Source organism: Macaca mulatta, chromosome 10 (assembly GCF_049350105.2).
Source record: "Macaca mulatta isolate MMU2019108-1 chromosome 10, T2T-MMU8v2.0, whole genome shotgun sequence".
NCBI lineage: Eukaryota > Metazoa > Chordata > Mammalia > Primates > Cercopithecidae > Macaca > Macaca mulatta.
In genome coordinates, this window is record NC_133415.1 from 7,924,774 (window position 1) to 7,940,447 (window position 15,674).

At 49.7% G+C, this 15,674-nt stretch overlaps 1 protein-coding gene across 2 annotated transcripts in view; it reads left to right on the top strand.

Annotated features, from left to right (window-relative positions):
• Positions 1 to 15,674, top strand: part of EFCAB6 (EF-hand calcium binding domain 6) — a 306,925-nt gene that overhangs the window by 279,610 nt on the left and 11,641 nt on the right. For both annotated transcript variants that reach the window (XM_001108976.4, XM_077949368.1), the window contains one exon: positions 15,168 to 15,398. In XM_001108976.4, coding sequence (XP_001108976.4) covers positions 15,168 to 15,398 — 231 coding nt within the window. The remainder of the gene's footprint in view (positions 1 to 15,167; positions 15,399 to 15,674) is intronic.

Below are 15,674 nucleotides of genomic sequence, written 5' to 3' on the forward strand. Positions count from 1 at the left end.
CTGGTAAAGTGTGACATGGGGGTCATTTGTACTCTTAACATGTCTAGACCCATTATTTGAAAGAGCTCGCAGAAGACGCTGGGACAGTTCAACCATATTAAATTACAGTTAACTCCGTATTTCATGACTTGGTTTATCTACAATATAAAAACTTATCTCCTACTTTAAAAAAATCCAACAGTCACGAACATGAGGGGCCAGCTCTCTTGACTTATTGAGCTCTGTAAGTGAGGGAAGTGACACATCTTTTGAAATCCTTTGGTGCAATTAACCTTTCGGGAAAGGAGAGCAACTTGCAGAGCAAATGAGTTGGAAACGGACGGGTCTTCGTGGCTCTGCAGAAAGCATGTGATAAAAGGCGGTTGAAACTGGGTCTGCCTGGGTGTTAAGACAATAGACCCACAGCAAGGGCCTCTTTTTGCAAAGCAATTTAGATCAGCCCACAGTGATTGCTTGAGGACTTTTAATATGCAGATGTATCAGGGAGAGGAACTGTTAAACATTTCTGAATTTTTTTTTTTTTTTTTTTTGAGACAGAGTCTCACTCTGTCTTGCAGGTTGGAATGCATTGGTGCAAACTCAACTCACTACAACCTCTGCCTCTTGGGTTCAAGCAATTCTCCTATCTCAGCCTCTCGAGTAACTGGGACTACAGGTGCCTGCCATCATGCCCAACTAATTTTTGTAGTTTTTGTAGAGACAGGGTTTCACCATATTGGTTAGGCTGGTCTTGAACTCCTGACCTCAGGTGATCCACCCACATCGGCCTCCCAAAGTGTGGGGATGACAGGCCTGAGCCCCCGTGCCCGGCCTTCTGAACATTTTAGACGCAGTATTTCTGAAACAGACACCGCTAGGGAGTGAGAATGATGCTCACGGAAAACAAAACCCTTCCGGCAGGTGGACTTAGGTTTCAGTCCTGCTTCTGCTCTCATCCAGCTGTGTGACCCTGGACGAGGTGCTCAGCCTCTCTGAGCTTGCGTCCCCTCTGTGAAGTGGGGGTGCACAGTACCCCCCAGGCTCCTCCAGGTACCCTCCGCTCCATCCAGGCTGAACTTCAGCCTTCCCCACCTCAGCTTGCTGCTGCCTCTGCCGGCCCCGGCCCCTGTGTCTTTCAATGCCTACTCCTCCTTCCTGACTCCGTGCAGAGCAAAGCCTTTCCTGACCACACCCTCATGTTGCCACTCTCACCCCCTCACTCCTTGACCCCCTGACCTTGAGGCTCCATCGTCCAGCCAAGCCCCCGGGACACTCGTGCACGTTCTTAGGCGCGTGACCGTCTGTCTTGATGAGGCACACAGTGCACAAAGGCAGCACGCATCCAGGTTTAGAAGGCCCGTGGCACACAGGGTGATGATGCTGGGCCCTGGGGCACCGTGGCGGGTTTGCTCCCTGCCTCCTCTGAGTTCACAGCCAGGGAGGAGGAGACACACCAAATGGCAGGTGTGCATTCCTGAGGTCCTGACACGCTGCTCCCTGCTCTGAAGGGGCATGCAGTAGACGGAGAGGGCGTAGCAGGGGCCTGGCCCGGACTGAAGGGTTGGGTGGGTTTCCCTGAGGACAGGGGCTTGGGTTTATGGGAGTTGCCTCTAAGAGGAGACAGGAGAGAGCAGCACAGGCAGAGGGAACTCGGGAAGCAGGAGGCGTGCGGCTGCTGGTTCGAGCTGCTGCCAGCTGCAGATGGACAAACTTTTTCCTTGTGGAGCCTCCATTCTTGCAGGGATATTCAGACAGGGAACAAAATAGTGAAATACCTGGTGTGTTTAGGGTGATAAATGCCACAGGGGAAATAAACCAGGAAAGAAGGAGGGGATAGTGAGCTGAGGAGGGGTGCACTTGTGAGTATGTTTGTCAGGGAAGATGCCCTGGGAAGGTGACACGCAGGGGTAGAGACCTGGCAGCCAGGTAGGGGGAATCTGGGAGCAGAGGTTCCTGGGCAGAAGGGTTGTGCGTGGCCAGGTGACGTGGAAGGAGTCTGAGGAGTAAGAAGCCAGCACTGTGGAGGGGGCAGGCGGTGTGGGCTGGGGTCAGAGCAGGGAGCTGGACCAGGTAGGCTGTGAGCCCGAGGGAGTTGCTGTCTTTTATTCACAATGACAAGAGGGGCCTAGAGCCCTGAGCATAAGGGCTGTCTGTCAGGGCAATTGACTTCAGCTCTAAACAGCATCACTCTGGCTGCTATGTGGACTGTGGCCTGGAGGTCAGACGAGGGCAGAGTGGGCGGGGAGAGCAGACCCAAGGAGGTGACTGGGCTGTGATCCCGGGCAAGGGAGGTGATCAGGAGAGATGGAATCATGAATGTCTCAGAGTTGGAGCCCACAGAATGTGCTTGTGGTGTGGGGTGTGGAAGAGAAAGGGGGAGCAAAAATGAGAAACTGGCCAGATAGAGGAGGCAGGGTGCTATGGGAGAAGCGAGGATGGAATTGGCGTCAGGCCTGATGGATTGAGAATGCCACAGCTGGGTGTGCGAGCGACGATGTGGAGCAGGAGGTGGGTGGCCAGGGCTGGAGCCCAGAGGAGAGGCCCCTGGAGGTCCCATGCATGGAGAGTGGCCTGAACTGGCAGGGGTGCAGCTGGGAGAGGGCTGAGTTCTGGGTCTCCCTGGTGTTGGGAAGTCAAGGAGATGAGGAGAAACCAGAAAAAAGCAACTGGGCAGCCACTGATCACGTGGGAGGAGAACGTGGAGCCATGTGAGGCCTGGATCCTTTGTCACTGTGTATGTGCATCCTTTGATGAAAGAAAAAGAAAACCACATTGGTTGAACTCATGTAACTAAATGTATCCACCTTTTTATTGTCAGTTTCCACTTTGTGCTCTGGTTAAGAGATCCTTACCTATCCCATGATAACAAAAATATTAACCTGACCGGGCATGGTGGCTCACACCTGTAATCCCAGCACTTTGGAAGGCTGGGGCGGGCAGATCACCTGAGGTCAGGAGTTCAAGACCAGCCTCATCAACATGGCGAAACCCTATCATAGACTAAAAATCCAAAAATTAGCCAGGCATGGTGGCGGGCTGCCTGTAGTCCTAGCTACTCTGGAGGCTGAGGCAGGAGAATCGCTTGAACCAGGGAGGCAGAGGCTGCAGTGAGCTGAGATTGCACCACTGCACTCCAGCCTGATTGGCAGAGCGAGACTCCATCTCAAAGAAAAAAAAATTAACCTATATCCTCTACTACAGGTTTTTAAGTTTTCACTTTATGTTTTAATACAACTGAGATAAATTTTTTTTCATTTATAGAAAGCACAGATCCACAATTGTTTTTGTATGAACAGTTTTCCCAAAAGCATGATTTTGAATTCTGTGAGTTCCTCACTGACCTGCAACACCCAGGCTGTCGGGTATGCGCTGTTCCCACACAGACGCGGGGCTGTTTCTGGCCTCCATTCTGTTCCATCGGTCTTTCCTTTTTCCCTGTCCTTGAATTGATGCCTCCGTATCTAAGTTACTTTAGCTTTAAGTGTCTTGATGTTGGTCAGGGCAAGAAGCCCTCCCACCTGGTTCCTCTTCCTCAGGGGTGTCTGCCTTCGTCTTAGCCCTGGCTTACCAACGAGATGTTAGCATCGTCCGGTGAATTTCCACAAAGAACTCTGCTGAAATTTGTATTGGAATTGCATTAAATCATTATATCTCTATGGGGAGGGATAACAGCTTCTCAATATTGAGCCTCCCAACGTGCCAACATATTCTCTGTCTCTCTTTCAAAGTAGGTTTTCTTTACTGTCTTTAATTTAGTTCTATAATGTTCTGCCTAGAGGTCTTTTGCATCCTTAAGTTCTTTATATTTTTATTATGATAAAATGTTTCCAGTGGTATTTTCCTAAGTTACACTTTCTGTTTGTTGCTAGTGTAGCCACCTTGCTAAATTCTCTTATTAATTCTAATAATGTGTCAGATTCTTTTGAGTGTAAATAATACACTCAAATAATATCTGTGAATTACGGCAGTCAGAGTTTCCTTTCTGATCTCCATACTTCCATTTCTTTTTCTTGCCTTATAGCAATGTCTAGAACCTACAGTTCCACGTTGAAGAGAAACTGTAATAGATAGCTAAAAGATGTTTTGTCCTTGATTTTAACAGAAATGTTTCAAAAATGTCAAGCTTCGATATGTTTTCTCAAGCCACTTTTGTGGATATTGTTTATTAAGGATAGAAGTTCCCTTTTATTCCTGTTTGGCTAAGAGCTGTTTACCATGAACAGATGTTGAATTTTATCCAGTGCTTTTCCTGTATCTATTGAGATTACACATGTCGTTTTTTGGGTTCAATTTCTCAATATAGTAAATTACATTAACGGACTTTCTAATGTTAAACTAAACTTGAATTCCTGGTATATGCCAAACTTGCTCATGAGGTATGGAAAGTGATTTTGCAGTACAGGATTCAGTTTGCAAGTTTTTATTGTATAATTTGCATTCATGAATTTTCTTTTCTCTTACTGTCTGTGTCTGGCTTTGGTGTCAATATTAACTAGCTTTGGAGATGGCATTTTTAGTTAATCCCCATTTTCTGTTTTTCCAGAATAATTTGGGTAAGATTGGAGCTACCCATTTATTGAACATTGAGTAGAAATGCTTATAAAGCCACGAAGGCCCAGCATTTGCTTTACGGGAAGATTTTTTTAACTGCTAAATTCCTTTCAGGATTATAGAGCCATTCAGGCTTTCTTCATTTTGTCAGTTTGGGTGGCTTATCTTTTCTACAGAAATCTGTTCATTTTTCTCCAAGTTTTCAAATTTATTAGCATAAAATCATTAACAGGGTCCTCTTACCTTTTTAATGTCTGCTGAATCTGTAGCTATACCTTATTTTTTCTTTCTAGTATTATGTTTCTCCTGGCTTAATCTTGCCAGAATTTGCCTATGTTGTCAGTCTCTTCAAATTATCAACTTTTCGTTTAGTTGATATTAAATTTCTATTAATTTCTGCTCTTTATTATTCCTTCGGCTTTAGTATAAGTTAGACAAAGCTTTCTGATTTCAGCTGTTCTTCTTTTCTTAATGAGCATTTAAAAGTATATATTTCCTTCTAATTACCACTTTAGCTGCATCCAAGTTTTGATATGTAGTTTTAAATTATAATTCAGTTCTCCATAGTTTTTATTTCCATTTTGATTCCTTCCTTGATCCATAAAACATTTAAAAGTGCTCTCTTTTGTTTCCAAATACATGGATTTTTAAAGTTATTAATTTGCCAGTTAACTCCATTTTAATCGGAAAATATAATCTGAATGACATCAGTTCTTGGAAATATTTTGAGATCTGATGTGTGGTCATGTTTTAATGAATGTTCCCTTTGTGGGTGGATAGTATGCACAGCCTCCAGCGGCTGAACGAAGGGTTCCAAATATGCTGAATAAAAGCTCCTTATGTATGCCCTTCAAAAACTCATCGTCCTTTTTGTCTCTTTGGCCCATCCATCACTAAGCGGTACGTTGAAATCACTCACTGTAGTAATAGATGTGTCCATTTCTTCTTATTCTGTCCATTTTTATTACCACGAATATATGTACACTCATGGTTAGTTGTTCTTTAAATTAAATGTATACAGATTCAGAACTCATATCCTCCTAGTGAGTTGACTTTTTTTTTTTTTTTTTTTTTTTGAGATGGAGTCTTGCTCTGTCACCCAGGCTGGAGTGCAGTGGCTTGATCTCAGCTCACTGCAGCCTCCACCTCCTGGGTTCAAGCAATTCTCCTGCCTCCGGCTCCCAAGTAGCTGGGATTACAGGCACACACCACCACGCCCAGATAATTTTTGTATTTTTAGTAGAGGCGAGGCTTCACCATGTTGGCCAGGCTGGTCTCAAACTCCTGACCTCAAGTGATCTGCCTGCCTCAGCCTCCCAAAGTGCTGGGATTACAGATGTGAGCCACCATGCCTGGCCTTGAATTGACCCTTTAATCATTACATAATAGCCCTCTTTATGCCTGGAAAATAATTTGTGGCCTAAAGTCTATCTTATGTGATGTTAGTATAACTACCCCAGTTTTTGTAAATTTAGTATTTGCTTGGTATATTTATTTCCAACTTTTTAAAAAACTATTTGGCCCTTCTGTAGCTTATGTTTTATATGCAAGTATTACAAATGTCAATGGTTTCGGCTCACTGCAACCTCCACCTCCCGGTTCAAGCGATTCTTCTGCCTCAGCCTCCGAAGTAGCTGGGATTACAGATGAGCACCACCATGCCTGGCTAATTTTTGTATTTTTAGTAGAAACGGGGTTTCACCATGTTGGCCAGGCTTGTCTCAAACTCCTGACCTGAAGTGATCCACCTGCTTCGGCCTGATCCCAAAGGATTAGGATTACAGACATGAACCACCTTGCCTAGCCGGATTTTTTTAAATTACAATCTAATAATCTCAATTATTTATGTGGATGTTTGATCCATTTACATTTGCTGTGATTACTGATATTTCTGAGTTTATTTCTGTCATCAAATGTGCTTTCCATTTAATGCTTATCTCTTTTATATTGTTTTATTTTATTTTTTAATTTATTTTACTTTTTTTTTTGAGACGGAGTCTCGCTCTGTCACCCAGGCTGGAGTGCAGTGGCATGATCATGGCTCACTGAAAACTCCGCCTCCTGGGTTCACGCCATTCTCCCACCTCAGCCTCCAGAGTAGCTAGGACTGCAGGCGCCCGCTACCATGCCCGGCTAATTTTGTGTTTTCAGTAGAGACGAGGTTTCACCGTGTTAGCCAGGATGGTCTTGGTCTCCTGACCTTGTGATCCACCCGCCTCAGCCTCCCAAAGTGCTGGGATTACAGGCGTAAGCCACCGCGTCTGGCCTTTTATATTGTTTTTTAAACTCTTATTATCTTATTTTGGATTACACTTTTTTTTTTTTTTCCTTTTTTTCCTCAGGCTTGAGTGCAGTGGCATGATCATGGCTTACTACAACCTCAACTTCTCTGGCTTGAACTGTCCTCCCACCTTAGCCTCCCAAGTAGCTGGGACTACAGATGCACGCCAACACCTTCAGCTTATTTTTGTGGTTTGTTGGTTGGTTTTTTGTAGAGACTGGGTTTTGCCATGTTGCCCAGGCTAGTCTCAAACTCCTGAGCTCAAGTGATTCACCTGCCTCAGCCTCCCAAAGTGCTAGGATGACAGGCATGAGCCACTGCACCTGGCCAGACTGAGATTTTTAAAATTCCTTTTTTTCCCACTGTTGGTTTGGAAATTATATATCTATTTCTGTTATTTTAACCAAAAGGTGTTTATTGCCCTTGAAATTTTATCATATGTAACAAAACAAAGTCAAAAGTTCATCAGCCTTTTCATTGTTCTCTTTTGCCAATTGGCTTTCAAGGTTTTGTTCACCTGCCTGTAGGGTTAGCAGCTTTCCCGGCCCTCGTGGTTTCCTGTGCTTCCTCGTGAGCTCTACAGGGCACATGATATTGAGTTGCCGTGTAACTCCGATTTTCCGCTAGGTTTCATTTCATTACTATTTGTTGTTTTAGATCTATCTTGTTTTTTTTCTCCACAGATTGATCATTAGACTGTTTCATATAGTGGGCATTTATTTGGTGTCCCCTTCTTCACTCTTCACACCTTCGACCTTTCTTCTGAGACCATTTTCTTTCTCCATGAAGTATTTCCTTTAGCAAAGATCTTAAAGTCGCTCAGTTTTTATCTGAAAATATCTTTTTGGACCATATTTTTGAAAGGTAACTTTTCTGCGTAGAGAATTTTATTTTATTTTATTTATTATCTTTTTTTTTTTTCTTTGAGATGGAATCTCACTGTGTCACCCAGGCTGGAGTGCAATGGCATGATCTCAGCTCATCACAACCTCTGCCTCCTGGGTTCAACTGATTCTCCTGCCCCAGCCAAATAGCTGGGATTACAGGCACGCACCACCACACCTGGCTAATTTTTTGTATTTTTAGTAGAGACAGGTGTTTCACCATGTTGGCCAAGCTGGTCTCGAACTCCTGACCTCAGGTGATCAGCCCGCCTCAGCCTTCCAAAGTACTGGGATTACAGGCATGAGCCACCACACCTGGCCTGAAAATGTCTTTATTTGACCATATTTTCTAAAGGTAACTTTTCTGGGTAGAGAATTTAAATTGACAATGATTTCCTCTCAATTTTTAAAAAATATCATTCCACCATCTTCTGGCTCCCGCTGATACTGCTTTTCAGGTCGCGCCTTTGTGTTCTGCCAAACATGTCCACGGCATCTGAAACTGTGTGCGTAGGACCCACCAAACCACGTGTTAGCAAGCCCTCCAGCTGGCTCTGATGTGCTTAGGTTTGACAAGGACTGTTGCACTCTACCTTCAGGTTCATTCGCTCTCTCCTCACCTGTGTCTCATCTGTTGCTTAATCTATACATTGTATGTTTTAAAATTTATCAGTGGGCCGGACGCGGTGGCTCACACCTGTAATCCCAACACTTTGGGAGGCCAAGGCGGGCGGATCACGAAGTCAGGAGATCGAGATCATCCTGGCTAACACGGTGAAACCCTATCTCTGCTAAAAATACAAAAAATTAGCCTGGAGATTTTTCTAGGCCTGGAGCTCTTGGCATAATGAGCCAGGTTACCTGATGGGCTGTATCTTCAGCACAAGGCTGGATGAGGAAAACCTGCACGGCTCTGAGCTCCGGGCTGGGCGCAGACCTGGAGCTCATGGCCTGGAGTCTGTGAAACCGTTTTGGTTTCTCCATCATGGAACCCCAAGGTGGAGGAACTGAAGCAACGTCGGGCTGGCAGCATCCTTGGCACTTGGAAGAAGCAAACCCTAATCATCTGCGTAGAAAATCATACTCAGTCCAGGCCCCTCGGGATTTCCCCCAGATTAAATTCAGCCAAATATAAGCTCGTTCATGAAATAAAAATCACTAAACACATGAAGAGGCAAGTCACCATAAACATGAGTTGGCAAAAACAAGCTAAGACAGATTTAGACTTCAGATATTTTATATTAGCTAGAGAATTTAACAGGATTATATGTAAAATAGTTAAAGAAGTAGACATGTGTATTAAAATGAACGAAAAGCAATGTATAAAATAGCTAAAGGAGTAAACACTGGTATTAAAAATCAGCAAGGAGCAAGATAATATCAGAACTGACAAGTCAGACTTTTTCATTTAAGTAGACATATAGACTTCCTTGAAATTAAAAATATAATCATTAATAATTTTTTTTTTCTTTTTTTGAGACAGAGTCTCACTCTATCGCCCAGGCTGGAGTACAGTGGCACAATCTCGGCTCACTGCAAGCTCCGCCTCCCGGGTTCACGCCATTCTTCTGCCTCAGCCTCCTGAATAGCCAGGACTGCAGGTGCCCGCCACCACGCCCGGCTAATTTTTTTTAATTTTTAATTTTTATTTTTAGTAGAGACGGGGTTTCACCATGTTGGCCAGGATGGTCTCGATCTCCTGACCTCATGATCTGCCCACCTCAGCCTCCCAAAGTGCTGAGATTACAGGCGTGAGCCACTGCACCCGGCCCTGAATGTCTTTTTTATCTGATTTATCTGCAGACTTTTTTGTTGCTTTGTGTATTGTTCAGGGTTCTTAGTTGCAGATTGCAGTATCCACACAGGCAAGTTCAAGCAGAAAGAGGTTTTTTTGAAGGGCATTAGGATCTTACAGAAGCTCTGGAAGGGCTGGAGAACCAGGGAGGATGTCCCCACATCCAAGAACGTGGCAGCCGAGAGAAACCCAGCCCAACCAGGAGGCTCTTCCAGAAGAAACCCACTGCCACTGCCTCCCAGCAGAGCTCAGCAGCTGTGGTGCTAAGGGGCTGGGACCAAACCCCTCTGCCACCAGCGGACCAGAAGAGCTGATCACCACCCGGGCTCATTGCTTCCTTCCACCTTGCAGGCAGTTGTGTCTGTTGTATCTGCTACACAGAAAAATGGGCACAGGAGCTTTCAGCTGCCCAGCCTCTGTAGTTCAAGAAGGCAGACCACATCCAGAGACACGAGGAGGGGTGGCCTGGCTAGGAGCCAAGAACTCCTCCTATAGCTATGGGGCAGGAGCATAGGTGCAGTCAATTTGATGTAATGTGTGTTTTCTCTATGAAATATGGGGTGAAATTATCAGCTGAGAGTGAGGGGACCATCATGGATATTTAAGAAGAGAAAATGGTGTGGAGGGGTTGCCACAGAGAGCAGCAAGGGACATTTACTGGGGAAGGGTTGTGGGCGTGTCTGGCAGTTACAGCAGGAGCTTCCCCACTAAGCTCAGGGGGAGGCTGGGGAGGGAGGAGTGAGAGTGAGGAAGCAGCTGTGTGGGGTCCAAGCTTTGTTCAGGAGGGAGGTGAGGGCTGGGCAGGATGAAGGATAGGGTAAAACAAAGTGGTGGGTGGACGCAGAGCTGGTCTCAAGGAGGAGGGTGAAGACACGGAGGTGAAGGTTGGAGAGAGAAATGTCTAAACTAGGAGAGGCCAGAAGAGAGGCCTGTGGGCTTGGTGCGGGATGGGGGCTGCCAGAGGGTCTTCTCAGCATTCCTGCACCACCCTCAGCTCACATCGGTGCCTGCCTGGGAGGGGTCCCTTTCCCTGTCTTGCTGCCTTTGCTGGTGCTGGGCTCCTGACGGGGTGGGGGCATCCTGGACCTTGGGTGACGCTTTCTCACTGCTCCAGCCCCTTCCAGCCCGCTCTGCCTCATGTCTCTGGCGGCTATTGGGCTCGTCCCCTCAGACCTCTGCTTTGTAGACCCTGGGCCCAAGGGGTTGCTGCCCATTCTGCAAGGATGTTGATCCTTCCCCTCCCCCAGAGCCTGGGTGGGGTTCCCAGTGGAGGAAGGAGGGGTTCCTACCCCTGTCCTAGAGGCAGAGAGTTGAGTGTGTTTCCGCAGCAGCTTAAGGCTTCGACATCCTATGGGGGGTAGAAGTGGGCCCCCACACACTCTCTCACCTCGGGCTTGCAGGTGGATCCAGAGCACCAGCAGAGGCGTAAGAAGGGGGGGCAGAGGCGTGAGAAGGGGGGGCAGAGGCGTGAGAAGGGGGGACAGAGGCGTGAGAAGGGGGCAGAGGCGTAAGAAGGGGGGACAGAGGCGTGAGAAGGGGGGGCAGAGGCGTGAGAAGGGGGGACAGAGGCGTGAGAAGGGGGCAGAGGCATGAGAAGGGGGGGCAGAGGCGTGGGGGGGGCAGAGGCGTGAGAAGGGGGGCAGAGGCGTGAGAAGGGGGGGCAGAGGCGTGGGGGGGGCAGAGGCGTGGGGGGGGGCAGAGGCGTGAGAAGGGGGGCAGAGGCGTGAGAAGGGGGGGCAGAGGCGTGGGGGGGGCAGAGGCGTGAGAAGGGCGGGGGGCAGAGGCGTGAGAAGGGGGGGCAGAGGCGTGGGGGGGGCAGAGGCGTGAGAAGGGCGGGGGGCAGAGGCGTGAGAAGGGGGGGCAGAGGCGTGGGGGGGGCAGAGGTGTGAGAAGGGCGGGGGGCAGAGGCGTGAGAAGGGGGGGCAGAGGCGTGGGGGGGGCAGAGGCGTGAGAAGGGCGGGGGGCAGAGGCGTGAGAAGGGGGCAGAGGCGTGAGAAGGGGGCAGAGGCGTGAGAAGGGGGGGCAGAGGCGTGGGGGGGGGCAGAGGCGTGAGAAGGGGGGCAGAGGCGTGAGAAGGGGGGCAGAGGTGTGGGGGGGGCAGAGGCGTGAGAAGGGCGGGGGGCAGAGGCGTGAGAAGGGGGGCAGAGGCGTGAGAAGGGGGGCAGAGGCGTGAGAAGGGGGGCAGAGGCGTGAGAAGGGGGGGCAGAGGTGAGAAGGGGGGCAGAGGCGTGAGAAGGGGGGGCAGAGGCGTGACAAGGGGGGGCAGAGGCGTGAGAAGGGGGGCAGAGGCGTGAGAAGGGGGGGCAGAGGTGAGAAGGGGGGCAGAGGCGTGAGAAGGGGGGGCAGAGACGTGACAAGGGGGGGCAGAGGCGTGAGAAGGGGGGGGGGCAGCTGTGAGTCGCCCTGGTTCTTGGGTCCCCCAGCTGTCCTAGACTGACACGGCAGCCTGCACTGGCCTTCAGAATTTGTTCCAAGATGAACTGACTTCTTCTCCCCTCCTCGGTGACTGCCGCCACTTCCTCCCACACCTTGCCAGGGGTGAGAGCCAGTGGCATGTCTGGCTGTCCTTGGAGACTGGAGCTCTGGATTCCATCCCTCCCTTGGTTCCCTGTGAGCCCGCGCTCATGGGCTCGGGAAGTACTGCAGCTGCAGGTTGCCTGAGTTGCCCTGTGGATGGCAAGTAGCCCTCTCTTGCTGCTTTTCTGCATCATAAGCAGAGTCAGGACCCATGGTGGTGTCTTTCTCAGGGTTCAGCTGGTGGCTTAAGGAGACGGGACAATCAATTGAGCAGGCACAGACCTCACCACGCTAATGAAACTCACTTGCTTTTGACGCTTTCATAGTCCAGCAGTGTCTTGCCCACGTTTCATGTCAAGCTCACTGGCTGGCAGTTTTTCAGAATCCAGTCTCCCTGGTGTCTGTCCGGCCTCATGGTGCCCATCAGCCCCCATCCTGGCACCGTTAGGCCCACTGGTGTTCTAGGTGCCTCCGTGGAGACTGGAGGCCACGTGCAGGCCAGGGGCTGTTTCCTCCGGTGATGCCTCCTCCATCCTCCCATTCTGAGGCCCTTCAATTAAAATAGGGTGAAAATAGGAAAATAGGATTCCTGTGGTCCCTCATGGCCTCCTCTACACCGCAGAATTTTTTTTTTTTTTTTTTTTTTTGAGATGGAGTCTCACTCTGTTGCCCAGGCTGGGGTACAATGGCGTGATCTTGGCTCACTGCAGCTTCCGCCTCCCAGGTTCAAGCGCTTCTCCTGTCTCGGCCTCCTGAGTAGCTGGACTTAAAGGCTCCCACCACCATGCCCAGCTAATTTTTGTATTTTTAGTAGAGATAGGGTTTCACCCTGCTGGCCAGGCTGGTCTCAAATGCCTGACCTCAGGTGATCCTCCTGCCTCGGCCACCCAAAGTGGTGGGATTACAGGCGTGAGCCACCGCACCCAGCCTGCACCACAGAATTTAATTAGGGAGTTGGCCAGCCCCAGCCACCCTGTTAGAAGAGGAGGTCCTTAGGTGGGAGCCCTGGGATTGTCTCCCGCCAAGCTTCGTTTTCACGGCGTTTGTCACACACACACCGACCTCCCTTGGTGTTTATCCTTCACGGCATGATCTTCCGCCTCCTCAGCTCCGAGTCCAGCTCAAACAGGAGGGCACAAGGCTGCCGGGTCCTCCCCTGCGGGGCTTGTCCTCTTCTGCTCCGAGAGAGGGCCTCAGGAGAAGGGGTCAGAACAGGGTTCCGCCCCTTCCATCGCTCTCACCTTGAAGCATCCTTCCCCTGGGTCTCACCAGTCTCACCATGTGAGTCTCTTAGGAACTTCAGCCAGTGAGCAAACATGTATCATGTATTGAGCACCTGCTGTATGCCCCTTTGCCAGATGTTTGACACTTAAAGTTGATTCTCAGAGGACCCTGCAGGGAGCTTCCAGGCCGGGAGCGGTAGGGGGAGACACTACCTGCAGAGGCGGTTTTGGCACCACGAGGGAAGGTGTCAGGGGGGCTGTCTGCCCAGTGGTTTTGGCCAATGGTCCTGGAGTTCACAGAGGTGGCGGAGCTGATTCCTGTCTGGCGGGTTACCACACTTGGCGCTGGTGAGGTCTGAGATGCCGAAGTCACATCCTCAAGGTCCCCTCACTTCCCCACTGAATGGTTTTTCCTCGTTGGTCAGAATGCAATCAGCATGCATCTACACGTGTAGTAAAATGACGTCAGACTGCCCCTGCACCGCCCATGCCCACCTCCTGGTTCTGCTGTTTTCACTTCAGACAGAGCCTTGGGAGCAACTGCAGGAAGGGTGCAGGGACCTCACTGTACTGTCCTTGTCACCTCCTGCAAGTCTCTAGTTATTTCTAAATAAAAAGTAAAAAGATAAATTGAGAACCTTGTCCCAAACTAAACCTTTCTGACTTTGCACCCCTCCAACCCCAACTTCCGTACCCCTCCCTGCTTCTTCTGAGGATTCAAATCAAGCCCAAGACAGTCACTCTAATTTGCTTTGGAAAACCCCAGTGGAGACCCAGAAGCAGCTCTGTTTCTGGCAGAGCCCGGGCTTCCAGGGGAAAGCGCAGGATGGGAAGGAAGGAACCAGGGTTTGAGCCTCCCCTCACCTCTCTGGAGGCTGCCTCTCCATCAGCTGTGCTGGAGGCTGGGGCTCCGTCGGGCTTTCGGGGCTGTACAAAAATCAAGTAGGAAGGAGTTGCCTTTCTTTTTTTTTTTTTTTTTTTTGAGACGGAGTCTCACGCTGTTGCCCAGGCTGGAGTACAGTGGCGCGATCTCGGCTCACTGCAAGCTCCGCCTCCCAGGTTCAGCCTCAGCCTCCTGAGTAGCCTCAGCTACTCAGCCTCCTGAGTAGCTGGGACTACAGGCGCCCGCCACCGCGCCCGGCTAATTTTTTGTATTTTTAGTAGAGACGGGGTTTCACTGTGGTCTCGATCTCCTGACCTTGTGATCCGCCCGCCTCGGCCTCCCAAAGTGCTGGGATTACAGGCTTGAGCCACTTCTTCTTGGCTCCCTGAAAGCCCTCCAGTCACCAAAATGGCCCGTTTAGGATGCATTGAGTCATTTTGTTCTATCTGCATGGTGTGTGGTTTTGATACAGTCTGTGGCATCAGACAGCAAAAATACAAAGCCATAAACCGCTCCCTGGTTTTCCAAATGCCTCCCTTTTCATCTTGTGTGAAGACATTTTTTGCCCTTAGGGTGAAATAAATCGTGGATGCAAATGCAGGGGCTGAGGGCTGCGTCACCTGGTGAGCTGTTAGCAGAAGTCAGGTGTACCTGGAAGGGTGAGAAATGAGTCTGACTGGGCTTCCCTGGGACGAAGGTGGGTGGAGGCTCTGATTTGCGTTTTCTCCCAAATGTTCGAATACACTGCAGCTCAGGCACTGTGACTAATCACAAGATTTAATGGCCTTAAAGTGCTCACTGAGGGCCCAATTCAATTAAAAAATGTCCTGCAGAAGCCATGAATAATCCTCTTGTCTTTGCTTTTCCAGAGTCTTCCTGAGGCCTCCGCCAAGCGAAGGCCAAATGGGCGTTTATTTTTTAAATTTTCTTCTTCACCAGTCACGTGAGCGCTCACCTCCTGCGAGGCCGGCCCGTCCCACTTCTCTCTGGCACAGGTGCGACGCTGCCTGTGTTTGCACTGACACCTGAGAAATGACTTCTGCTCCTTCTCCAGTTTGACAGGCTCTGGAACGAGATGCCAGTCAATGCCAAGGGGAGGCTGAAATACCCGGACTTCTTGAGCAGGTTCAGTTCCGAGAGAGCAGCCACACCAACAGCCACTGGTGACTCAGCCGCGGCCCAGAGAGGGAGCAGTGTCCCCGACGTCTCGGAAGGCATCAGATCTGCCCTCTCATTGCCCAATCAGGAGCTGAGACCAGGGTCAAAGTCGCAGAGTCACCCCTGTGTGAGTTCTCCTTCCTGCCCCGTGTCCCAGGCCACCTCATGCCACGTCCACAAATCCCACTGGGACAGGGACTTCGGGGGCCCTGGTGTGGCCTGGCGTTGAGTGGCGGGTACTTAGCATCCAATCCCTGGGAGGGGGCAGACGTGGGGATAGGAACGGTGGAGGAGTGGGATGGAAAGGAGGCAAGAGTGGGTGCAAGGTGGGAAAGGGGACGAGAAGCAGGGCAGGAGGCACCTGGCGGCAGTGCAGTGGTGCTGCCGGCACCTCTGTGCAGAA